The sequence below is a fragment of the Camelina sativa genome, chromosome 10 (genome assembly GCF_000633955.1).
Source record: "Camelina sativa cultivar DH55 chromosome 10, Cs, whole genome shotgun sequence".
Lineage (NCBI taxonomy): Eukaryota > Viridiplantae > Streptophyta > Magnoliopsida > Brassicales > Brassicaceae > Camelina > Camelina sativa.
Genome location: NC_025694.1, coordinates 13,595,842 through 13,621,428, shown reverse-complemented (window position 1 = coordinate 13,621,428; position 25,587 = coordinate 13,595,842). Strand labels below are relative to the sequence as shown.

The following is a 25,587-nucleotide window of genomic DNA, read 5'->3' as shown; positions in this document are numbered from 1 at the left end:
ACCATCCTACAATAACATGTTCATTAATATCATAATAGAGAAGACAAAAAATGTTAATCAATTACGGTAAAGGAAAACGAAACCTTACCTCCATGTTGGTTACATTTTCTCCTTGTTCACATTTAGGATCACTATCTGTCAATCTTTTTTTCTTAGGATTGCACCCTCTGTTGTCATTCACCTTATCAGCTTCAGCACTTCTTTTCTTCTTTTTTGAACTTATACCAACTGTTTTGACACAACTCCAAGCATCTAGAGACAAACGGTTATGAATGAGATCTTTAAGTAGCTCGTCTAGGTGTAGATCCGTATGTTCATCTGTGTCAGACCATAGAGGATACATGTTTTACTCTGAAACATGAACCATATGCCTAACACGAACCTACAAGCCATAAATAAAGTGATTAACACTGGTAATAACTTTAAATTCACACAAATTATTTGTTGATTTTAAAAGTATTTTTTTTTAAAAGATAATAACAAACTAGCACCACTACTAACCTGTCCATGCAACTTCTTCTCGTTTTGGATGAAGTTTGTGAAGTTGATACGTTTTCGAGATGATCGCCAATCAAGAAGTGGAACACCAGTGGTTTCTATCCTTCTAAACCCATAACTTTCTCCTATTCCAGTAACACTCTCATACAACCAAATTAACAAAGCATGAACACACCCGTGTATGGTGTATGAATCTCTGTCATAGTCAACCATCTTCACAGAATTCACTAGACTACTAAAAGCAACCCGACCCCATGGATGTTTTTCAAAAGCAACTGGATCTAAAACTCTCTTAGCGGTTGCCAACGGGATTCTAGATGTATGATGAATTCCATGTACGCATACTGACAACAAACATAACCTACCAACCATCATCCTCTTATCAAGATGCCATGTTTTGCTAGAATCAATAACCTTTACCAACTCACTCCACATAGGACCATCAAGGGTTGTTGGTATTTTCATTTCTTTCCAGAAATCATGGTGATCAACATCAAAGTTCTCTAAAAGGTCAAATGCATCACAATTTAACCTTGTTATCTCTGCAAACTCATTTAAAGACCAAACCTCGTGAATGTTGTTGATTCTCAGCTGATGTGTGAGTAGAAAGTGAACTCTCTGCGCAGCCCAGATGTATTCCAATTCAGCAAAATTTATAAACACTCCAAGAGATGAGTCCTTGAGTTTATCCCACACGTCCACCCCTAATCCTTCTCTCAAGATTCCAATTTTGGACACAAAACAATTATGGTTCATGATCCTATGCTGGAGAGGCGATTTCCCTTCTTCATAAAGTAGAGGAGGATATTTGATGATATTGCTTGATGATGCCATTCCTAAATAATATATCAAATCTCTCATTAATACAAGTCAAAGAGAATCCGATAAACAATTATATCAAAAAACAACAAATCGACACAGAAAAATATATAAAATCAAGACCAAATTCTTCAATAACTAAAGACCCAAAATATATAAAAAGTGAAGCTCATGACCATCAATTGAGCTTATCGGAAAACAGTTGGAATTGAAACTAGTGACACAATATAATCATTTCTCTATTACTTAAAAATGTTAGATATCCAATGATCTCAAAAGAGAACTACTTATGTAACAATTCATGGCCATTTGGTTACTATATATTCTAGAATTCTGACACACACTACCAACACTCAGATGTAGTATAACTAAAACCAAACAAGAGTCACCAAGAAAAGAAGAAAAAAGGTTTGTTCAGACTATTAGCTTCAGTATAGACATCAAGAACCAATGTAAAAAACAAACATTCAACTCTCGAAAGCAATAATCTTAATCTGCAAATTATAAACATTGCCATAGTTGATCGAATCCTGTAAATTTACTAACAGAAAAACAAAAATCCCATCCGTGAAGAAGGATAAAAGATATACCTGCTTTTAGTTTCCACAATTATCTGCAAATGGTTGATTTAATCTTCTGTTAACTCCAATGCCACTTGTATATCAAATCCTCCTTAGGACTCTAAAATCATACAAACATCATACAATTCAATGGAAATCAAAGAACTTGCATAATGTAGACAGGGATAATTGGAGAAAAAAATCATATCATAAAGCCTAACCGGAATTATGAAGCTATTGAGGATCAAGACCCAAAACAAGAAGCCTAATCCTTCCCACCGAATCTGTCACAAGAGCAAGACCCAAAACAAAAATAAGGTTAATCTACAATTGCAATTAACAATTCTGTTCATTCTTATAATAATCCAATTAAAAACTCACCGCCGGAGAAAATCACCAACCACCGAAGACACTAAATTCTTATTTCGCCGCCGGAATTCTTTAACCCAACTACGCTGGCGTCTGTAACTGGATGGAGCAGTGAACACCGGTGATTACAAATCACCAACCACCGAAGCCGCTAAGTTCTTATCTCGCCGTTGGAATTCTTTAACCCAACTACGCCGGCGTCTGTATTTGGATGGAGCAGTGAACACCGTGATTACAGCTCTTAATCGCCAGTGGAAGATGACAGCAAATCGGGTTTTTTTTGGGGACTATAAAACCTCTTCTTCGTTCTTCGCCGGCGGACGACACAAAGTTTTCTAGTGTTTAAAAAAAAAATGTCGGGTTTAGGGGGTTTTGATTTAATCGATTTTTTTTTGTTTTATTACTTAATTTTTATTCCCTTTTACAGTTTTAATTGGGCTTATGTTAATTTAAACACTAAATTGTGTCATTCTAATTTTTCCCAAAAGAAGAGTGTCAATCTAGCAATATTTTTGCAAAATTGTGTCAACGTGGTCTATTTTCACTTTTTATTTTTACTCTCATTAATTAATCTTTTTAACATTAATCTTCATGTTCATGAATAAAAAGTCTCTTTGCTTGTAACGTGGATGTAATCACGGAGCACAAACTTCGTGCGGTCGTTAATTTGTTAACTGCAATTGAAAAAAAAAAAAATTGCTGCAAATTGTATAAATTTGTGCATGGATCGATCGTAGAACAACTAAATCGTCAATTAAAAGAAAATTTTGTTTAGGAATATTTAATTCACAATCCATCTACATTTTTGTTTTTGTATACAAAAATTGTGACACTGATTGTTCAAACTCATGATAGAATCAACGTTTCAGACAATGAAAGACGAAATGTGTAAAGAATTGGATTCTACCTTATAATGAACACCATTGCATTGTTACATATATTCCATGTTAGGATAGTACGGGCTAGTTGCGGAATTGGCATATTACACATAATATGTGTCGGTACGTGGATAAAGCACACTGAAAATAATGATAACCTTGTATTCTGATATAAGAATAACGTCTCTTGAGATCAAAACTGGGCCACCATTAATTCTATGTCGAAGGAAGAAAAAAACACTATTATTTTACATTTTAGTTGGTTTTTTTCTTTGGGGAGACGACGTGGTTGCTTCACTATCAAATCCTACTTCTTGGCCACAAGCTTGAGTTTCTGAAAATCTTCTTATTCATCGAATTAGGGATAAAGCTCAGCCTTTATTCTTCTTGATACTTGACATCGTAAGATTCGATTTCATGCATGACGATAAGGCTAACACTAGTTTGCCTTTTAACTCCCAAGCGGTCATACAAGAATATTCTCATTCTTGAGATGATATCATGCGATCTCGAGTTTTCGCAAATATTAAAAAAGCCAAAGAGCTAAAAACTTGGTATGGCATAATCTTAAACTATGCCAAAGGGGATGTGACTCGCATTCAACTTATTTTTGATCGGATTTTCAAGAGAATGCATCAAAAATTGATATTAAAATTTTGGATTCATACTAGATATTTAAGAAAGTTCTTTCAATGTTTTTCCGATTTCAAATAAGCACAACTGTAAATTAAAAATCCGGACATACATAAAAACTATAATATTAAACAAGAATTCTCTTTTTTTTTTTTTTTTTATCACAACATATAGTCATATCAATAAGCATCTTTTATCAAACTCTAAATTATATATTGTAGAAATATTGAATAACTTGTGATAAATAATTTGTAACAAATTAGTAATTTTTGCAGGTCAAGATTAGCTTACGTATTTATCACTCTATATTTAGTGATGTATATAACATATATATATATAGGCATATAAGTAATGTGATATTATAATGAGTTGACAGCTCAATAAAAGTGAAAGGCCGTAGAACAAGATGACACAATTAAAAAAAAAAAAAGATGACACAATTTGTTTCACTCAACTCAACTGAACATAAAATTAATTAAATTTATAGAAAACATAGGTATAGACATAAAAACCGTATCTGAATACCTAACCCAGAATCCGACCCAAAAAATTGGATTCGGATTGGATATAAATTTGCCTATAAAAATCTATTGGATTCTATTTTCCAATACCCTTCAAACCCGAACATATAAACATATTTCTAATATTTAGCATTAATATAATGCAGTTATCCAAAATTATGATTATAATTTAGAATATTTCATTTGCTTTTATACCTAAATATCAAAAATAATCTCATATAAGTCAAAATTTAGCTAAATTTATTTAAATTTAAATAATTTAAAAAAAAATTCGGGTACCCGGTCGTTCAGATGCTAATCGGGTTCTAAAATTTGTAACCAAAACCGACCCGAATCCGATAGTACCCAAACCGAACCAAACCCATATATCTAAAAATACCCAATAGATTCTATTTTTGTAAACTCGATCTGAACCCAAATGGATATTACCCGAACCCGAACGGATAACCCAAATGCCTAGCCCTTCAGTAACATATAAATTTAAAGTTTCATGGTTACTTCTTATAAACGCTATACACCCTATTAACTTCTTCAAAACCTATACACCCTATTAACTTCTTCAATCCCTATCTTATTATATACTAGATAAGGACCCGTCCGATGTACGAGTTTTAAAATTTTGTAAATTAAATTAAATTAATAAAAATATATTAAAATTTGTTGTACGTTATTTTAATTTTTTTGGCTATAATACATTAATTTATATCTATTTAAAAAAGTTGATGTATGTTACCATTAAAAGTATATTTTTTTACACCTATATATATTATATGTTACAAATATATTCTTTATAATATGTCTATTTATTTTCATTTTTGCATAGTTTATTTAATTTCTAAAATTGTTGGTTCAAGAAACTTTTCGAAGAAAATATATATAGTATACTAATCAATGATGTATCATCAAAATAATGTATGACCAACCATGGAGAGAACATCTCCTCCGCTCTCCTCCCTTATTGAGAGAACCTTATGTCCAACCTCTTCCACCATGAAGAGAACCTTGACTCCGCCTTCCTCACTTGGGAGATAACCTTGCATGCGTTCAACCTCCGCCACCATGGAGAGAACCTTGGCTCTGCTCTCCTCATGTGTGGAGAGAACATGTTCACGTCATTTATCTATCTCAAAATAGCATGCTCTGGCAACACCAAATCTTGATAGTAACTAATGTTAAATTTCATAATGTATTTGTGAAAGTAGTGTCTTTGACACATCATGATGTAGCCTCTGTCTCCGAGCTCCTATGGATCTATCAAAAATGGTTTATGGTTTTCCAATCTATCTATCTATGTTTGTTGTAAACTTATGTTTTATTAGCCTATTTTATCCAACCATTAGGTGTATTTTTTTACACCTAAGTACATTGTATGTTACAAATATATTCTTTACCACCTAGGAAAATATCTATATGAACACATTAAGCCAGCTATTATATGTCTATTTATTTTCACTTTTGCATAATTTCTTTACTCACTAAAATTGTTGGTTCAAGAAACTTCTCGAATAACAAATATATTAGATAGTATAGTAATCAATGATGTATCATCATATAATCAAAAATGGAGAGAACCTCGGCTTCTTCCTCCTCCCTCATGGAGAGAACCTTGCGTCCAACCTCCTCCACCATGAATAAATTTCTCAATGTATTCATCAAAGTGTCTTTATAACATCATGATGTAGCCTCTGTCTCTGGATCCTATAGATCTATCAAAAATGGTTTATGTTTTTCCAATCTATCTATTTATCTATGTTTGTTGTAATCTTGTGTTTGATTAGCCTATTTTATCTAACCATTAAGTTGATAATGTTCTAATCTTTATATTCCTTCGGGATTGAATGAATGGTAATAATTATGTTTGCATTAAAAAAAATGTCTATGACCCACCAATCAAGGTTGAGAAATTAAAAGAAACATAAATTTGACATAATTAAAGAAATAATAGAAAATTATAAGCACAGTAATATATGAATCTCAAATCAAAGATGAAAATATAAATTAAATAAAATAATCTAAAAATACTACAGTAATATTTAAAATACAATATTAGAAAAAGAAGACGCATATATTAATCTTATCTATTCCAAACTGAAAAAATGAGAAAGTAGGATAAAGTTTAAGTTTTGGTTTAAAAAACAAAAAGAAAATTTACATTTCCATTAAAACTTTTTTTTACCAATAGAACAAAGTTTAAAGGCAGTGTTTTTGAATAACTTATTTTGTAAGAAGAAAAATGAGTATTTGCATTTTTTAGAAGTGAGTATTTGCATTTTTATATAGAAGTGAGTATTTGCATTTTTTAGAATTAATAATTAACTGTACATTCTTCTTATTCCCTTTTTTATTTTTTTTTTGTTAAATTAATAACTTACAATTAAAAATAAGTAAATAATGTTATAATTTCAAATTTTATGAAATATATAATCTCCTTCAATTTTTTTTTAAAAGACTGTTTAAAATTTGTAATTTTTTATAATTATCTTTTAATATTGTCAATATTGTTTAAACAGTTTTTTTTGTTTTTGTCATTATCTCAAATCTCTTCTATTAAATATTAAATTTTACACATGTCAAAATATCAAATTAATAATTTGACATATGTCAAAATCTTATTAATGGCTAACTTTCAAAACCTAACTCTATATAATAAGATTTTTTTTGTTAAATTAATAACTTAAAATTAAAAATAAGTAAATGATGTTATAATTTCGAATTTTATGAAATATATAATCTCCTTCAAATTATTTTTTAAAAGACTGTTTAAAAATTGTAATTTTTTATAATTATCTTTTAATATTGTTAATATTGTTTAAACAGTTTTTTTTTTTGTTTTTGTCATTATCTCAAATTTCTTCTATTAAATATTAACTTTTACACATGTCAAAATCTCAGATTAATAACTTGACATATGTCAAAATCTTATTAATGGCTAACTTTCAAAACCCAACTTTATATAATAAAATATATCTATTTTATAAAAAAAATAATCTAAACAAAACAATAGAATCACTTTTCTGTTTTTATATCTTGAATTATTTGGGTACGGCAAACTCGGAATACTATTCAGTAAGAATAACTAGTTCATGAAAATCTTATATGTTTTTTGTATAACCCTTCCAGAATTAATAGTAATTAACCAAAAAAAATATAAGCCAAAAACAGAGAAAAACGATAAAAATAGGTTTTGATGCCACAAAAGTGGTTCGGATCAAAACTAAAGTTAGATGGTGGATGAAGTTTGCTTTTGATACGACGATGTGGTATGGATCAAAAGCATGATGGCTCTAATATCAACTGATAAGGTCCCAATCAGAGTTTATAAGAACAGGACTTTAAATATTTTTCTTCATAGTTTTCATCATAAGATTATAAGTATTTATACATGTCGGGTCTAAATCGTAGAAAATAATAGATATACATGAATTAAAGATTTAACCTAATATACTCTAATCAAAAACCAACAAACACAATTGTAACACCCGTTCTGCCTTATCAGTCAAGACAAGGTGTTATTCAAATAGTCCCACCAAAATGCTTCTTTCTTAAAAATAAAACAAAACTCTTCAATAATAAAACTTGTTCCACTTCTCATAAAGCTTTTTAGCCTGAGGAAAAAGATAAAAGGATGAACACATTGGCGACATTCTAATCACGTTCAACAATGAGTGCATAACATAGAATCAGACTCCACATTCTTGACATACATCCAACAAGCATAATAGTTTTACATAATATTCAATGTAATGCATAATCATAATACCATTTAAACCATATTAACACCACATACTCACCATTACACACATTCATCAATATCGCTAAACCGAAATCCCATCGGCTTAACATGGCACGAAAAAAATCCCATATTTGTCCAATTGCCAGGTACGAAACATCTCATGTCCGTCCAATTACCAAGTACGAACCAATCTCAGGTCCGCCCATCAAGAGACACGAAACAAATCCCATGTTCGTGTCCCCATCACAAAATCTCATTTCATATCACCACAGATAATCTACTCATTCTCTTATGCATCATATCATCATACCATATCATTATACATTATTATCATACATCTAATCATCACAACATAGCACACAATATCAAACAATAGACATAACCAATCACATAGTTTCCAAGCTTATACAAGTATTCAGGAAAATATGCTTAAAAGTAATCATTGTGTTTCCGCGATTATCACCCTCACAGTTTCCATATAAATGAAGAAACTGAGTTTCCTCTTTCCTTTTAATGTTAGATCCAAGATTCAAGAACGCTCATGCAAACTGCAGCTCCATCCAACCTCGTTTGCCAACCAAACATTACAATGTCACCATTTATTCTATACAAACGAGACTCATAAACCCACTGGTAAAACCACAAATAACCGTTAAAATAACGATCCCACCGTTGAATATTTATGTTATAGTACCGTGACGCTCCCCACCAAATCTCAGCCCAAGCATGTAAGTTTTGGACTACCAAACACAGTTCGAAGGAGAAAACTCGAACCTTATTTCTAGGGTTTCTGGTTTGGGCACCTCTGGTAATTTCTCGCGCAGGAAGTAACCCACATAACTTCTTGAATATAACTCCGATCAGACATCCGTCAGTTGCTACAAATTCATGGCTTAATGGTGATCACGTCGGTGTTTTTATCTTTGTAAACCAAAGTCACATCCGGCGTCGATGAGCCTTCAAAGACGCCTCTCCAAACTGCTTTATTTTCTTATACCTCTTTCTCGTTCTTCTCTTCTCCACTTTCGATCTATTCCGACTTTTCTCTTCCACCACCACCGTGGGCTGCCACAGTCACAGTAATGACTACCTGATCCACCACCTCTGCAACGTCATCTTCTGTGTTGATAATCATCCGGTTCGCCGCTTCTCACCTCCATCTCTCGGCACTATCTTTTCTTCTTCCTTTTTCTTTATTTTCTTACGATCTTTCTTGCTCTCCCATACTCTTTCTCACGTCATAGGCTCTTAGGATTTTTGATGGACGTTCCCTTTGACGGCTCATGAAGAAGGAGATACATCCATTTATTATAGGCACATACTTCGACGCACATAAACCCTTGTCGAGTTGTATTTTGCCACTTGGGTCAGTAATAGGCTGAACTAACAAAATTGGCCCAACTCCCAATTATAAAATTGGGGATTTTAGTTGTTACAACAATCGGCTTAACTAAGTAAACGTGAATTCGGCTTCTTAGTACATATGGGCTGTTGAGATATCTATGACCCATCACCAATTATGTGATATGATAGACAACATGCGTTGCTACTTTCACCTCCCCCTTATGAAATTTCTCTTCCGTTGGTAAACATCTTCCATGAGATTTCAGTAAACACAAGTTGAATAAAGTGAAAAATATATAGTCACAAGGACTTACTGTTACTTCAATTGTTCCGTACGAACAATCAGGGGCAGATCCACCTCGACCTAGGGTGGTGGATGTGCACCATATGAAATTATAAATTGTTTAATTTACAGATAAAATATTTGGGTTAAAGTGGCTTTACCGTAAGTGGTTTTTTGCACCTGATTTAAAAAAAAAATAGATGTAAACTCGTAACTTTAAGTTTAAAATTTAGAAGTTTGGGCGGTCCAAAAAAAATATTATAAGTGTAGGAGTTTGTGAAATTTAAACCATTAACTTGATTGTGCTTTTGAGTTTTGAAGTATGTATCTCATTGTAAGCAGATAAGATACTTATATAAGTGTGAAATCAAAAGTTCAAGTGTTCATTAATTGATAAGATACTTTCATATAGTAGATTAGGGACTTGCGATTTTTTTATATCACTTGATGAAAGTGACCCCAATATTTTAACATCACTAGATGAAATGAACCACAACCGTAACAAGCATAAAGGTAAAGAGTGGCCATTTCGATTTAAGCTTAGATACGCTGCCGTAAGTTGTGTAATCAAGTGGACTTGCAATGCGGTGGATAGCCATAAAGGAATCCACGAAGATGTCAGATTCGATGACGAGAACGCCGTCGACCGTAAAAGAAGAGTAAGAATTGTTGGTGATCAGAATGGAGGAGCCGTTGAGAAGAGTGGGTAGTCTCGATCGACTTGCCTTCGAGACAAGATCCGCAAACTCAAGCCTCTCAGGCACAATGTGGTATGCAGCCACCTTCTCTCTATCAACGCTCCCGTCGGAGGAAGAGTTTGGAATAAAGAGTGTCGATGGGATAACCTCGGCACGGACCCGGTCATTGGTTTCTAAGAAAACTGTTAGGATTTTCTTTGAGTGTTCAACCGTTTAGACTAACAGGTTTGTGTGTTTCCTTTTGCTCTGTTTTACGTTTTTGCAGGTTTGAAGTTTGTTGTGCAGGAAAGTAAAAGGAAATGCTTCTCTTCTTTGTTCCCTCTGCTCCTCACTCCTTTAATAGCTCTATGTCGTTGTCTTGCAGGGTGATACAAGACAAACCTGTACGGTTCGCTCATCACGCGTGTTCCCCGACCAATACGACAGTGTCCTTGTCGTTTGAATTCCAGGGCTTATCCTTAGCAGACCAAGCTTTGCCTAAACAACATTTACCGGCCCAACCCTTTAGCGTAAGCCCACCTGTCTGATCCAAATCACCAAAACGACAATCTCCACCTTGATTTGCTCAGACAGACCAACCGAAGAGTCGACCCCCTTCAGTCCTTTCTCTGTTTTCACCACCAGAAACCACTGATCCGCCTTCACCGACGGAGGTGTCCGTTCCGCCTTGACCGTCGGAACCCTAGCTCTTATCAGAGCTAGACTTAGTGTCATAGCACCTTCAGGTTACTTAAACATTCCTCAAATTTCATCACCGGTATCAAATTTGTTAACAAATCGGTCGGATTCTCTTTTGTGTTGATCTTCGAAACTTTCAGCGTACCCTCCTCAATTTCACCTCGTATGAAGTGGTATCACACCTGGATGTGCTTTGTGCGTTCATGATGCACGCTGTTCTTGGCCAAGCAAATGGCGCTTTGGGAATCACTGAAGATTTCAACCTTCTTTTGCGGAATACCCAGCTCACTCACAATTCTCATCAGCCACAGAGCTTCTTTGGCAGCTTCAGAGAGTGCCATATACTCTGCTTCCGTCGTCGATTGGGCTACCACTTGTTGAAGGCCAGATCTCCAGCTTACCGTATTTCCACCAACCTGAAACACATAACCGGTAATTGATCTTCTTTTATCTAGGTCTGCTGCATAGTCACTATCACAGTAGCCTGTAACCATAAAATCCTTCGACTTCGTGAATGTGAGCTTGAAATTTGTTGTGTGTTTTATGTACCGTAACACCCATTTAACTGCTTCCCAATGTTGTCTGCAAGGAGAGCTCATGAATTGACTCACCAGGCCCACTGCATATGCTATATCCGGACGTGTACCAACCATGGAGTACATGAGACTCCCTACGGCACTTGCATAAGGTACGCTTCTCATCTCTGCCTCAGCTTCTTTTTTAACTTCTGGTTTAGTACCAGATAACTTAAATTCTCCTCCCATAGGTGTTTGAACTGGTCTTGCATCTTTCATACCGAAATTTGCTAAAACCTTCTCTAGATANGTGTTGATCTTCGAAACTTTCAGCGTACCCTCCTCAATTTCACCTCGTATGAAGTGGTATCACACCTGGATGTGCTTTGTGCGTTCATGATGCACGCTGTTCTTGGCCAAGCAAATGGCGCTTTGGGAATCACTGAAGATTTCAACCTTCTTTTGCGGAATACCCAGCTCACTCACAATTCTCATCAGCCACAGAGCTTCTTTGGCAGCTTCAGAGAGTGCCATATACTCTGCTTCCGTCGTCGATTGGGCTACCACTTGTTGAAGGCCAGATCTCCAGCTTACCGTATTTCCACCAACCTGAAACACATAACCGGTAATTGATCTTCTTTTATCTAGGTCTGCTGCATAGTCACTATCACAGTAGCCTGTAACCATAAAATCCTTCGACTTCGTGAATGTGAGCTTGAAATTTGTTGTGTGTTTTATGTACCGTAACACCCATTTAACTGCTTCCCAATGTTGTCTGCAAGGAGAGCTCATGAATTGACTCACCAGGCCCACTGCATATGCTATATCCGGACGTGTACCAACCATGGAGTACATGAGACTCCCTACGGCACTTGCATAAGGTACGCTTCTCATCTCTGCCTCAGCTTCTTTTTTAACTTCTGGTTTAGTACCAGATAACTTAAATTCTCCTCCCATAGGTGTTTGAACTGGTCTTGCATCTTTCATACCGAAATTTGCTAAAACCTTCTCTAGATAGCTTTCTTGTGACAGCAATAACATACCCTTTTCTCTGTCCCTGGTGATGTCTATGCCCAGTATCCTCTTTGCATTTCCGAGATCCTTCATCTCAAACTCTTTGCTTAACACTTCCTTCAATCTTGAAATCTCTGCCATGTCTGTAGCAACAAGTAACATGTCATCTACATAGAGTAGTAAATAGACATATTCATCGCCTTCTAGACACTTAAAGTAGACACACGGATCATACTGACTCCTTGTATACTTCTGAGATTTCATAAACTGATCAAACCTTAGATTCCACTGTCGTAGAGATTGCTTTAATCCGTATAGAGACTTCTCTAGTGAACACACCTGATCACCATTTTCATACCCTTGTGGCGGCTCCATAAAAGTTTTCTCTTCCAGTTTTCCGTGTAAAAACGCTGTTTTTACATCCATTTGTTCTAGTTCAAGGTCTCTGTAGACGACCATGGACAACACCAGCCTAATTGTGATCTGTTTAACCACTGGCGCAAACACTTCATGATAGTCTACCCCTTCAATCTGAGAAAATCCTTTTGCTACTAACCGAGCCTTGTATCTTGGTTCTTCCACTCATGGTATTCCCGGTTTAAGTTTGAAAATCCACTTACACCCAATGGTTCTCATACCTTCTTTCTTGTCTACATCTTTCCATGTCTGACTTTTCCGATGTGAGTTCATCTCCTCCTCTATTGCAGCAATCCATTTCAGTTTTTCTTTACAACTTATAGCTTCCTCGTAGGTTCTTGGTTCTCCAGCATTTACAAGTTGAGACATGGTGAATGCAAATGCAGCAACGTCACCATCATCAAACATACTTGGTGGTCTGATGTTAACTCTCCGTTCTCTGTCTCTTGCAAGTTGGTAACTTCTGAGCGAATCATCACCAATGTCAGAATCTTCTTCTGACTCTTCTATTGATCCACTCTCTAAAGTAGCTCCACCTTCTTCTATTGGAGCTCCACCTTCTTCTATTGACTCGTTTGTGGATCCAGATGTCTCTCCTCTTTCTTTTACACTAGGTAAAATGAATGTTACTTTCTTCCCATGTTTCTCAGATATTGCCTCTTCAGTTTCAGGCAATTTACTGATATCCTTGTAAAGAATATCTTCACAAAATGTTACGTCTCTACTGACAATGCACTTTCTGTCCTCACTGCTCCAAATTCTGTAACCCTTAACTCCCTGTGGATACGCCATGAATACCCCCTTCTTGGCTCTTGGTTTCAACTTTCCTTGATCAACATGATAGTAAACCAAGCATCCAAATCTTCTTAAGTGGTCATACTCCGGTTTCCTTCCTGTCCAAACCTCTTCAGGAATCTGAAAATTTAATGGAGTAGTTGGAGTTTTGTTAATCACATACACGACTGTAGACGAAACTTCTGCCCAGAATGATTCTCCTAAACCAGTTTCACTCAGTAAGCTTCTCACCTTCTTAAGCACTGTCCGGTTTAATCTCTCTGCTACCCCATTTTGTTGTGGAGTATAAAGACATGTTTTGTGCCTTAGTATCCCATTTTCCTTACAATAGTCATCAAAGACTTTATTGCAGTACTCCAGACCATTGTCTGTCCTTAGAGCTTTCAGTTTCTTTTCACTTTGATTTTCAACTAGAGCAAGCCATTTAACAAATCTGGAGAAAGCTTCATCTTTTGTCTTGAGAAAATAAATCCATGCCTTTCTTGAGAAGTCGTCTACAAACGATATGTAGTATTGGCACTTTGCCAAACTTGGTGTCACATTTGGAGACCCCCAAAGATCAGAGCGCACATACTCAAGTGTTTCACTCGACGTATGCTTGCCAGTTTTGAACGATAGTCTGTGAGATTTTCCCAAAATGCAGTCTTCACACAGCCCCAATTCTGCTATCTCACTCCCTTTGAGTAGTTCCTTTTTGACTAACAACTTTAACACATTTTCACTTGTATGGCCTAGTCTGCTATGCCATAAAGCGGTTGTGTTCATTGTTCTTTCAGCTGCATTTACCTGCTCAAGCTCCGCCTTTCCTTTTAGAAAATATAGTGTGTCTCTTTAGTTTCCTGCGAGAGCTTCTTTGTTTCTTTTGAACACTTGTAGTCTAAATTGTTTAGATTTGAACCAACACCCGTTTGATTCCAACTGTCCCAAAGAGATTAGATTTCTTCTTGCTGTAGGTGAGTTTCTGACTTGAGACAACACTACTTCAGTCCCATTGTAGTTCACAATTTTGACTTGACCGATTGCTGTGATTTTACAATATGTGTCGTTTCCCATCAGAATCCTTCCTCCATTTACCTCTTCTACATCAAACATCATATCTCTTCTGAATGTTATGTGGACATCTTGTTGAGTATCACCTTCATGGCCAGAGAGACCCCAGATGGACATCTTGTTGAGTATCAAGCTAAAGCTGACAAAAGGTACTGGCAACACACATGTTCACGCCATCTTCTGCAGGCCAACTCCTAAACCAAAAGGTGTGTCTACTCTCTTACCAATCCCTGGAATTTTTACTTTGCTAGATAATGACTTTGCATACAGTAGACTTGTTTTCGTGATTTTGGAGTGCAATGGCTAGAGTTTAATTTATGTCTTAGTCTCTTAGAAACAATTGAACATGCAGACTCATATAAAACTACTACCAGTTTGCTCTTTCTACATTCTTGTGATTTTTTCTATGATATCCATATGCATTGTTAACATAATTAATCTCCAGTTATACAGGAGCCAATGGACGACGACGATTCTGATTCAAGAGCCAAAATCTTTATATTACATTTTTGGCCACTGATCTAAAATCGTCAATTCAAGAGCCAAAATCTTACCAAGCAAAGGTGTACAACTTTCGTAAAGAGATCTCTGTTGATATGGTCAGGGTTAAGCCTACATAATCATCAAGTTTACAAGGTATACTGCTCACTTTAACCTTCTGTTGTAACATCGTCACCATATGATTCATTCTGGCTTCTTGTTAAATTGTGGACCTGGTTTCCTACAAGATTACCTGAATCTAATTTGCAACCTTTGATGCATTACAGGTCATTCTGAGGCGCTTCAAGTTGCAATAAGAACAATGAGATTACTAGAATTAGATTGGCCTTTAAAAACAATATTTCTTGCTAAACAAGTGTCTTCGGTTCTCTCTACTCTAGGAAATTTTTTTAAAATAAGTTCGAAAGTTAATTCTCCCCGAATCAAAAGTTCAAAACCTGTATTTCCCCGAATTAATAGTTCGAGACCTATTAACCCACAAACCTGATTTATGATGGTTTCTTGTTTGTTATACCGACTATTAAAGAACATAAACCACAGAAAACCAGATTTTGATCCAATTCTAACTTAAACCCAATTAAAACCTAAACCATGTGTCAGAAACAGCAAAAGACAGAAATCTCGATTACAAACATTCATGACACAACTAGACTAATCTTCGTCTTCTTCGTAAGCCCTCTTTTTTTTTTTGTGCAAACCTTCGTAAGCCCTCTCACCCTTTTTTTCTGGTCAAATCCCTCTCACCTTAATCCTTTTTCTTCTTAAGCCTTAACACCCATAAATTATGCAATTTCAATTATTCTATTGCAAATTAGATTGATCGATTTGGAAATCTAGGTTTTCTGTTCTTAAAAGATCTCAGGAAAGGAAGCAGCCAAGAGGCATCAGAAAATTCTTAGAGATAATATTCAATGTATCACCAAACATTTCCGGAGAATGTCACAAGGGAGCACGCCAAGAGGAAGACAATGACTGCCATAGATGAGGTCTACGCTTTGAAGAGGCAATGTCGTATTCTCTAGGGTTAATCGATTTGGAGATTAGGATTATGAAATATGGGAATTGTTCTTATTGTGTGATTTGTGTTAAAAGTAAATTTGGGAATTTTTCTTGTTTTTGTTTTTGTTGTTATTTAAATATTTGCAAACCTATGCTTATGAAATCTAATGAGAATCGCTCAATTTTTCTCACTATTATGCACTAACTCCTGGGAAGATTCATGGTGCGCTCGGTCACCCATTCTTCAATGGGGTTCTTAAGCTGAGATTTAAATTAATTAAGCTACCACTAGATTTCTGAAACATGGTTTATTTAGGGTTACGATGTTACGATGTTGATTGGGATAGTATGGACTACAACTTCCCGGGCAGCATAGTCGATTCGAGAAGAGATTATGATGATCAACTTAGCAATAAGGAGTTAATGAAACTGCTCATAAATACAGCCATTGACGAAGCTAACGAAGAAAATGGAACAAAACTCAAGCTTGTCAAGTATGTGACTGCAAATATAGTGGCCGCCAAAGGGTTTCTGTTTTTTATAACATTTTGGGCAAAGGATCTGTCCGCACCAAATCCAGAGCCACAATGTTACCAAGCGAAGGCGCTCTGGTTTATGGGTGATGTCGATGTTTGTGAATTTAGGCTCAGGCCAACGAAATAATTTGATCAATGGGTGAGGTAGGTAGGTACACTTCTTATATATATATATGGCTTCCTCTTCTTCTATTAACCAGTAGCTTTTTCTTTTGCTTTTTTTGCATTACAAAATGAGAAAAATTACGAAAGTAGAACACATTTCAACCCTATGAAACTAATAATAGAACCAACTGTTGCTTGTGCTTTCACGGTGACGTAACTGGAATCTAATTTTAGTAAATCGGCTATCACCTTCTTGTTGTAGAGATGTAGTTTTGGAGTATTATCTTTGCTTTGAATTTTTCTTTGAGATTGAAGCATATAGATTGCATTTCCCAAATTAATAAGGTGACTGCATTCCTTAGAGAAATCCTTCCTTGTGAGTTGTCAGCTGGGTCGCGCCTTGTTGACTATTTGAATCTTGGTGATGGTGATGGTGATGGTGATGGATGAATCTTGGGTCACTTCCAACTCTGTGGTCTTCCCTTCCACTGAGAAGACTCTTTATCTGGAACATTTTACTTAATTATGTATCTTTTCTTATTTGTAGTTGGTCTTTAAAACCTTTAACTTATCTAGATGTGTGAAAATGGCAATCCTGATACACTTGTGATTGATGAAAATGGTTTATTACAATATATTATTGGGATGATGATAGTTCAACCTTGGCAAGTTTTGTGCAATGATGGGTTTACAACAAGTTCTATCCCAAGAAAAATGTAAATAGTTGACACTTACGACACTTTAGAAGAGAAACAGAGATACACCCTCACAGCTCTCCCCACCACTATATATCCCCTCAAGTAGCTGTAGTTGAGTCGCAATATAATTTAAGCCTCTGATCACAGTATACTGGTTGATCTAACAACCTCCTAAGATCTTGTAGACAAACTAGAAGTGATTTCATTCTGTACGTATCTCTTTCTGAAAACCTAAAAATAAAGTGAAACATTACGAAGGACACAAATATGCAAGTAGAAATTCTGAAGAACCAATGTACCATTTTGTACCTATTTTTCCATTCTGCAAAACAGGTGGCTTCAGTTATTTTCATTAATCATCACTGTCTTGTTTTCTGTTTCAGTTATTTTTATGATCTCCCAAAAGAGATGGATTTATAGCTCTCAGGACATTTTATTAGATACAAAAGCTTGATCAGTAATGAAACTAATATAAATTATTGGCCCTGCATAGTTTAGACAGATAAGGAAAACTAAGGATTACAAATAGAGAGCCACGATTGTCACTTTATTATAAACTTCAACTCAAGTTAATGCAAGAGCAGGTTTGGAAGATGACTTCTGATTAACTAGGAGAGTTACCCACACTCCTGTGTGGGCAAATAATGATTATAAAAAATAATTTTAAAAGTTGATTTTTATTTTGTCAAAATTAACTATATATAGTTTTTAGATTTAGTAGTATTTTATATATTTTTAAAAAACATGTATGATAGTCATCAAAATATTTTAGTCTTGTTAAAAAACAAACTATAGTAAAGTGTCAAACCCATTAACGAAGTCTCAAGATATTTTGTTATTTTTTAGGCCAATTAACAGTTTTTTAAAAAAAACTTTAATATTTTGTACAATTTTAAATCGTCAATTCAAGAGCCAAAATCTTACCAAGCAAAGGTGTACAATTTTCGTGAAGAGATCTCTGTTGATATGGTCAGGGTTAAGCCTACACAATCATCAAGTTTACGAGGCCCGTATACTGTTCACTTTATCCTTCTCGTTTTCTTGTCGTAACATCATTACCAAATGGTTCATTCTGGCTTCTTATTAAAATGGACTTGGTTTCCTACAAGATTACCTGAATTCAAATTATAACCTTTAGTTCATACAGGTCATTCCGATCGAGGCGTCTCAAGTTGCAATACGAACAATACGATTACTAGAATTAGATTGGCATTTAAAAACAATATTTCTTGCTAAACAAGTGGCTTTCGGTCTACTGAGGAAATTGTCGGAATGACCAAAGTAAGAATAATGCAAAAAAATAAGGATTAGAACTATATATATCCATGAAGGTATTCTTGTTTTTTTTTAACACCATACATGAAGGTGTTCAAAAATATGATGAGAGAATAAAGAACTCTCTCAGCTTCGTCAAAATTACTTTGATTGTTTGTTCTTTACATGATTTGCTAAAAGAGACGAGCTATTATTAGCTTTCTACATAAAGTGAAACATTACAAAGGACACAAATGCAAGTAAAACGTATTAAGAACAATAGTACGAATAGAAATTTCTGAAGAACCAATGTACCATTTTGTACCTATTTCTCCATGCTGCAAAACAGGTGGCTTCAGCTCTCTAGGAGATGGAAAGATATATAACCAAAGGAAGAGCAAAAAACGCTAGGAAAAGAAAGTAACTGGAGGCACTCTAATATAATGTTCTCTGAGGCACTAACGCTTTGACTCCTGCTTATAGCCAAATAGAGGATCAACCTCAGATCGAGTACCTTTGGGCTGACACATACCGGAGAGAGTGAGCCCAAAGATTAGCCTTTCATCTGGTGGACATAATCCATTCTTTTGTCGAAGCCACAAAGCTCTACAACCTCCTGCTGTTCTGAAATTCAACCGATATATTCCAACATCAAAACTTGCGAAAGATCAATGAAGCTCATGAAACTATTGGATTGTGGACTTTCAACTTAAAATCAATTGGTAATAAGAGGAGAAATCCATATCTTATACCAATTAAGATTCTACTCAACTTCCAATGTGGAATATTTTTATCCTTAATACACCCCCAAAATGATGGTTCTTCTAGGCATCAATCTCGGTATGTTCGGACATGAATTGACAGGTCAACTATTGGACCAAGCTGATTGTGGATTGGGTTGAGTATGTGCGGACCGGACTATGATACCATATTTTTTTTTTTGATAGGAATGTGAATATTCATATTAATGAAAGAGTTTGAGGTTTACAAAAATTGCCACCTAGAGGTTTGTACCCTTGCCAAAAAAGAAATAAAAAACAAAGGTAACAAAGAGAGTTGAGTGTCAATCAACAGAGTATAATTATTTGATCCAAAGACCCATGAGACTCTTGAATTGCTTCTGGGATTCTCTGGCCGTGATGGTGTTTCGAAAATTTACATCTATCTCCTTGAAGACAGCAGCTGGAGAGAGTTGAACCTGGTTGTGTATAATGTTGTTCCTAAGCTTCCAGAGGTGATACACCACAGCCTGACATGCAAGCTTCCGAAGGATAGGAGGGGCAGAATCTGTTCGCAATCTTGTCCAAGCGAGAAAAGATGGCCAAGTATGGAAACCAATTGGGCGAAGCATGAGGTGAGAATGAACCCGCATCCATACCTGGTCACTAAACAGGCAGTGAAGAATTAGGTGAGTATGAGACTCAACATAGCTCGAACAGAGACAACACGTGGTAGGAGTGGAAATGCCCCAAGAGTGTAGCCTGTCACGAGTTGGCAGTCTTTGAAGTTGCGCAACCCACATTGTGAAAGCGTGTTTGGGCGTGGCTCCTTTGAACCAGATCGATGAGGCCCAGTCTTTGGTGGTGGTCCTCTCTCTGATGCAATCCCAGGTTTTCGCGGTAGGAAAGGTGGTGAACTGTTGTCTTTGAATGTTCCACTTGAAACAGTCCTTACCGACGTCAGATCTAGGCGGGGGAAGTGAGTCAAGGTAAGAGTGTAGTTGGTGTTCCTGGTCCGATCACGGAGAGGGAAGTTGCCAAATGAAACATGCATAAGCTTCAGCTACAGTGGCTTGAGGAGGAATCCCAAATCGAGCCGGACCGTCAGCACCAACGGTTTTGATTAACATTCCAAAGGGGCTCCAAACATCATACCAGAAACTGGCATTTTGACCATTGCCCAGCACGCATTTGACAAACGGCTCAGCCAAAGGGCGAACTGCCAAAAGAGATTTCCAGTTCCAAGAATCAGTTGCAGAGGTTTTGATGGACCAGAAGCTTCTGCCTTTGATGTGGTGGAAGTGATGCCAAGCAACCCACATGGAACCAATTCCTGAAAATAGAAGCCATACAAACTTGAGACAGAGAGTTCTGTTCCAGGTGCTTAACCGCCGCAGTCCAAGGCCTCCCTCCTGTTTTGGATAGCAAATATAAAACCATGCAACCTAAGCTCCCTTGCTACGGTCCACAGAGCCAGATCAGAGAAATCTGCTACAAAGTGACTCCATCTTCTTGATGCACGCCTTTGGCAAGACAAAGGTTTGAATCCAAAAATTTATCTGACCATAGATGACAGATTTGAGTAATTGGAGTCTGCCAGCATACGAAAGAGAAAGAGATGCCCAGGCGTGGAACCGTTTCATTAGCTTATCAAGGAGAGGCGAGTACTCAGAAATCCTCAATTTACTACTCATCAAAGGAAGACCCAAATATCTAATGGGCAAGGAGCCTGTAGTGAATCCCGAGTTTGAGATGGCCAAGGATTCACTAGGCTCCAGACCCGCCGTGAATATTTGAGTTTTCTCATAGTTCATGCGGAACCCCGACCAGGAAGCAAAAAGATCCATAACATCACTAATCCCTTGCAGAGAGGAGGAGGAGCCGTCAAAGAAAACCATTACATCATCAGTGAACATGAGATGAGTGATATCACGCTCCTTGGTTTTGGGATGGTGTTGGATAAAGCCTGCCACAAAACTTGTCCGCATTAATCCGCTGAAGACCTCCATGGCGATGGCAAAGAGGTATGGAGATATGGGATCTCTTTGACGCAATCCTTTTGAGCTTTTGAATAGACCGGATGTACTACCACTGACAGAAACAGAGAAACTTGGAGTTGAGATGCATTGTCGAATCCAGTTAATGAACCTGCCAGGGAAGTGGAGGGCTTGCATTGCAGCGATGATAAAATCCCACTTCAAGGAGTCAAAGGCTTTGCGGAGATCAACTTTGAGCATTCCCCTAGGACCAATATTTTTCCTACTATAACCATTTACTAACTCAGTGGCTAGAAGCACATTCTCTGTAAGAAGTCTGTCAGGTAGAAAAGCTGATTGTGCATTGGAAATTGCCAAGGGTAGGATAGCCTGGAGTCTTCCGGCCAGAAGCATTGAGATCACTTTGTACATTGTGTTGCACAAGGATATGGGTCTGAAATCTGCAGTAGAGGCTGCATTTGGGACTTTTGGGATGAGGACTATAGTAGTAGCATTCCATTGTTGCAACAGCTGACCTGATCGGAAGAATTCTCTGACTACTTCAACAACTTCCGGTCCAATAATATGCCAGCAAGACTTGAAGAACTCAGCAGTGTAACCGTCAGGGCCAAAGGCTTTGTTTCTTGGAAGAGAGAAAGCCGCGGCCTTGATTTCTTCAGTAGAGAAGTCACTTGCGAGTATGTCTTGGTGAGTGTAGGAGCATCTGAAACTCAGTAGATTTGAGATATCAGCAGGGTCAAATTGGGGTGGTTCTTCATAACCTCCAAGTAATGAAGATAAATAGTTAACACAATGCGCCTGAATGTCCTTTTGTCCTTCGATTCTGTTCCCATTGGTGTCCACCATGAACTGAATATGGTTGATTGCCTGTCGAGCATAAGTCATGCGATGAAAGTAGGCGGTGTTGAGATCGCCTTCCTTTAACCATTTGACTCTAGACCTCTGGCAGAAGAACAACTCCTTAGCATGGAGGAGAGTTTGTCATTTCTCATTTGCTGTTCTCTCCATAGCTGCAAGAGAAGGAGTAGGGTCAGTTAGGATCTGCTGTTGTAGTAGCTGAACCTCAGTGTGAGTCTCTTTGACTCTTTTCTCCAGTTCAGAGTAGTTGTCCCTACTAAACATATGGATGCACTTTTTGAGAGCTTTTAGTTTTTTTTTGCTAGCTGAAACATAGCAGAGCCGACATAACTTAGGTTGATACCATTGGTCTGCAATCAGAGGGACAAAGTTAAGATCTGAGAGGAGGAAGTTCTGAAATTTGAGTGCTTTCCTGTGTCTCTGCACTGTTAGGTTTAGCGTGATACAGCAGGGAGAGTGATCAGAAAAGCTTGGCTGATCAAACATGCCAAAGGAGGATGTGAACTTGAGATACCAATCTTCATTTACCAATATTCAATCAAGCTTCTTAGCTATTGGATTTGTGCTTCTTTTATTCTACCAAGTGAATGAACAGTCTCAGTAGGTAAGATCTGCAAGTTCAGCATGTAGCAGACAATCCCGGAATAGCCTGGTCGGGAGATCAGCATTTGGATTCAGGGAGATTGAGGAATCATAATGGTCAAGCATTTGGTTAAAGTCACCAAGCGCTGACAAAGGTTTCCCAGAGACGCGTGGGTCCGCAGCCACAGTCAGTACCTCAGCCCAAAGATGTCACCTAACTGATTCCTCATTCGAAGCATAGACAAAAGAGACAACTAACTCTGATTGATTATCTAGAAGAACCGCTATACAAGTGATCATTTGGAGAGACTTGAAAATGATTGACACCTTAACACTAGGATGCCACATTACCCAAATCTTTCCTAACTCAGAGAAGCCATAGTTATCCTCAAAAAGCCAACCCGGCAGAATGGAGTTTATAAACTTTTGCTGCTTTAAATGGCTGACGTGAGTCTCAATTAGACTCCCAAAAAGTGGTTGGTTTACTTTATACCAATCCTTAAAACCGCGGCAGTGGCTTAACTCCCAAAAACTGATATCATATTAGATTGTGGGTTTCTAACTTAAAACCAACTATTCATATTTTGTAATCTCATAAGTAATAGTTTTATTACTTATCAAACATTATCATAAATTAATCAAAAATTCAAAGACGTTATTCTGAGAAAATTATTTATTTATGTAAAGGTGAGTATTTAACTATCCTTTTTCTTTTAGGATTAATAATTGACAGTATAATTTATTTTAACGATGGTATTATAGTAAGTAATTGTATAATTTTCTTAATTCTTTTTTTTAAAGAGTGAGTAATTTAAAATTAGAATTAGTATTATTTTTTACATACATATATGAACTATCTTTTTATATTTATTAATTGTTTAACTTTTTAATTTCTTATAATTTACAAATATGTTAAAACAAAGTTTTTGTATAACACATCACAAAAGATTTAATTGTTAAATTGACACATGTCGCGATAACGTGAGTTACTAACTTTGAAAACCAAATTTTATATAATAACATAATATTGAATACGCTATCAAATCAATCACCGATTGAAAAACTAAAGAAAATTACATTAATTTCTTCTTTTTATTATCTTATTATTACATTATGTTAATCACTAATTTTAACAAATTACATACTTTAATCACTTCTCTATATAAATTTCTTTTTACTATATGATTATAATAAATAATAATTACAATTAAATTTCAAATATTTTCCTTATTAATTGCACAAATTTTCCTATTGAAATTAGTAATTTAATAGATAACTTTCCTATTAGAATTAGTGATATAATAGAATACTTTTGGTTTTATATACTTTCAAAAATATTAATTGTAATATTTTTATTTTTAAGATTGTAATTTTTCTATAATTATTAAATAAATTTTATTTTCACACATGTCAAAATATTATCGATATAATTGACACGTGTCACGATTATATGAATTACTAACTTTGAAAACTAGGGATTCTATAATAAAATATTTTATTTTAATCATAAAAAATATTTTTGGTTTTCATTTTTGATGGTTGTATATTAAACAATAGTTTTGGCAAGATTGCCTTGATTCAGTTTGACTTTTCATTCTATAATTTTTTTTAGAGTTATGTCTCATTGCCATAATATTTTTTTCTCATAAACAATATTTTTGGTTTTCATTTTGATGGTTGTATTTTTACAAACATTTTATGTTTAATATTTATGTAGTTTTAGTACTACTTATTATTATCTCTTTTTAAAATATTTTTTATTTTATTAGAATCACATACTCTTAAACTATTATATACTTTCCAACAATTTTATTATAAATAATTTTAAATTTAATTTAATTTAATTTCTTTTTGAAATACTTTTCCCCCTATCTCGAGGGTCTGGATCCTAGTAAACTAATAATTCAGTCTCCATTTTCTTCTGTTGCTTTTGTGGATATCCATTGATCTGTCCATAGTAGACTTGAACAAAAAGTGACCGTTCAAGGCATGACATCCTTGAGGAAGGTGAATGTTCTTACAAAAGTTCAAAACAAGAGTGCACTCATGTCAATGTAAGTTTTACCTTATGAATCACATTATCCTATGAACTAAAATTAAGGAAAATGTTATTATTGTTACATATAATATAAGCTTTCTCTTTTTCTTTGTTTATGGGTTTCATTTATTTTTAATGATGAGTTTCTTACGGATATTATTAGATAATACTCTCTCTATATCATGAATGATGATGCTTTTAGGATATTTTTTGTATCACAACAGATTATTTTTCTAGTATATTTAATACATTTTTATTTTCAAAGTCAAATAACTAATTAATGTTTTTATTTTTACAGTAACAATTAAATGTATGCATGCAATTAAACGACCAGCTTTAGAAAAGCACAACTAACTAATTACTAAAAGGAGTAAAAAACAAAAGTAATTAATAATATATTATTTTTTATTTTTTAATTTTGGTGAAAAATCTAAATTATCATCTTTTCTAATACCAGATGCAATACATAATAATATAATAATATAAACTATTGTC

The 25,587-nt window shown here is 35.5% G+C and overlaps 2 protein-coding genes and 1 pseudogene across 2 annotated transcripts; all 3 read right to left on the bottom strand.

Moving 5' to 3' along the window:
• LOC104720345 lies at positions 20-1,052 on the bottom strand (annotated as a pseudogene).
• LOC104720344 lies at positions 10,115-11,050 on the bottom strand. Its single transcript, XM_010438263.1, has 3 exons — positions 10,874-11,050; positions 10,718-10,813; positions 10,115-10,531 (listed from the first exon to the last, which is right to left on the bottom strand). The coding sequence occupies exons 1-3, from the start codon at positions 11,048-11,050 to the stop codon at positions 10,115-10,117; spliced, it is 690 nt and encodes a 229-aa protein (XP_010436565.1).
• LOC104720343 lies at positions 19,980-22,499 on the bottom strand. Its single transcript, XM_010438262.1, has 4 exons — positions 21,223-22,499; positions 21,055-21,140; positions 20,685-20,950; positions 19,980-20,627 (listed from the first exon to the last, which is right to left on the bottom strand). Exons 1-4 carry the CDS (start codon positions 22,497-22,499, stop codon positions 19,980-19,982), a joined length of 2,277 nt encoding a protein of 758 aa, XP_010436564.1.

Bases quoted from the DNA above. Each gene is read 5' to 3' on its own strand.
- LOC104720344 (XM_010438263.1), bottom strand. From the start codon at position 11,050: ATGACACTAAGTCTAGCTCTGATAAGAGCTAGGGTTCCGACGGTCAAG. The intron at 10,814-10,873 runs GTGATTTGGATC...AATGTTGTTTAG, and splicing joins AGGTGGAGATTGTCGTTTTG to GCAAAGCTTGGTCTGCTAAG. The intron at 10,532-10,717 runs GTTTGTCTTGTA...GAACACTCAAAG, and splicing joins GTGATGAGCGAACCGTACAG to AAAATCCTAACAGTTTTCTT.
- LOC104720343 (XM_010438262.1), bottom strand. From the start codon at position 22,499: ATGACTTATGCTCGACAGGCAATCAACCATATTCAGTTCATGGTGGAC. The intron at 21,141-21,222 runs GTATGCTGGCAG...GTCTTGCCAAAG, and splicing joins TGGGCATCTCTTTCTCTTTC to GCGTGCATCAAGAAGATGGA. The intron at 20,628-20,684 runs GTAGCTGAAGCT...TGATCGGACCAG, and splicing joins GGATTCCTCCTCAAGCCACT to GAACACCAACTACACTCTTA.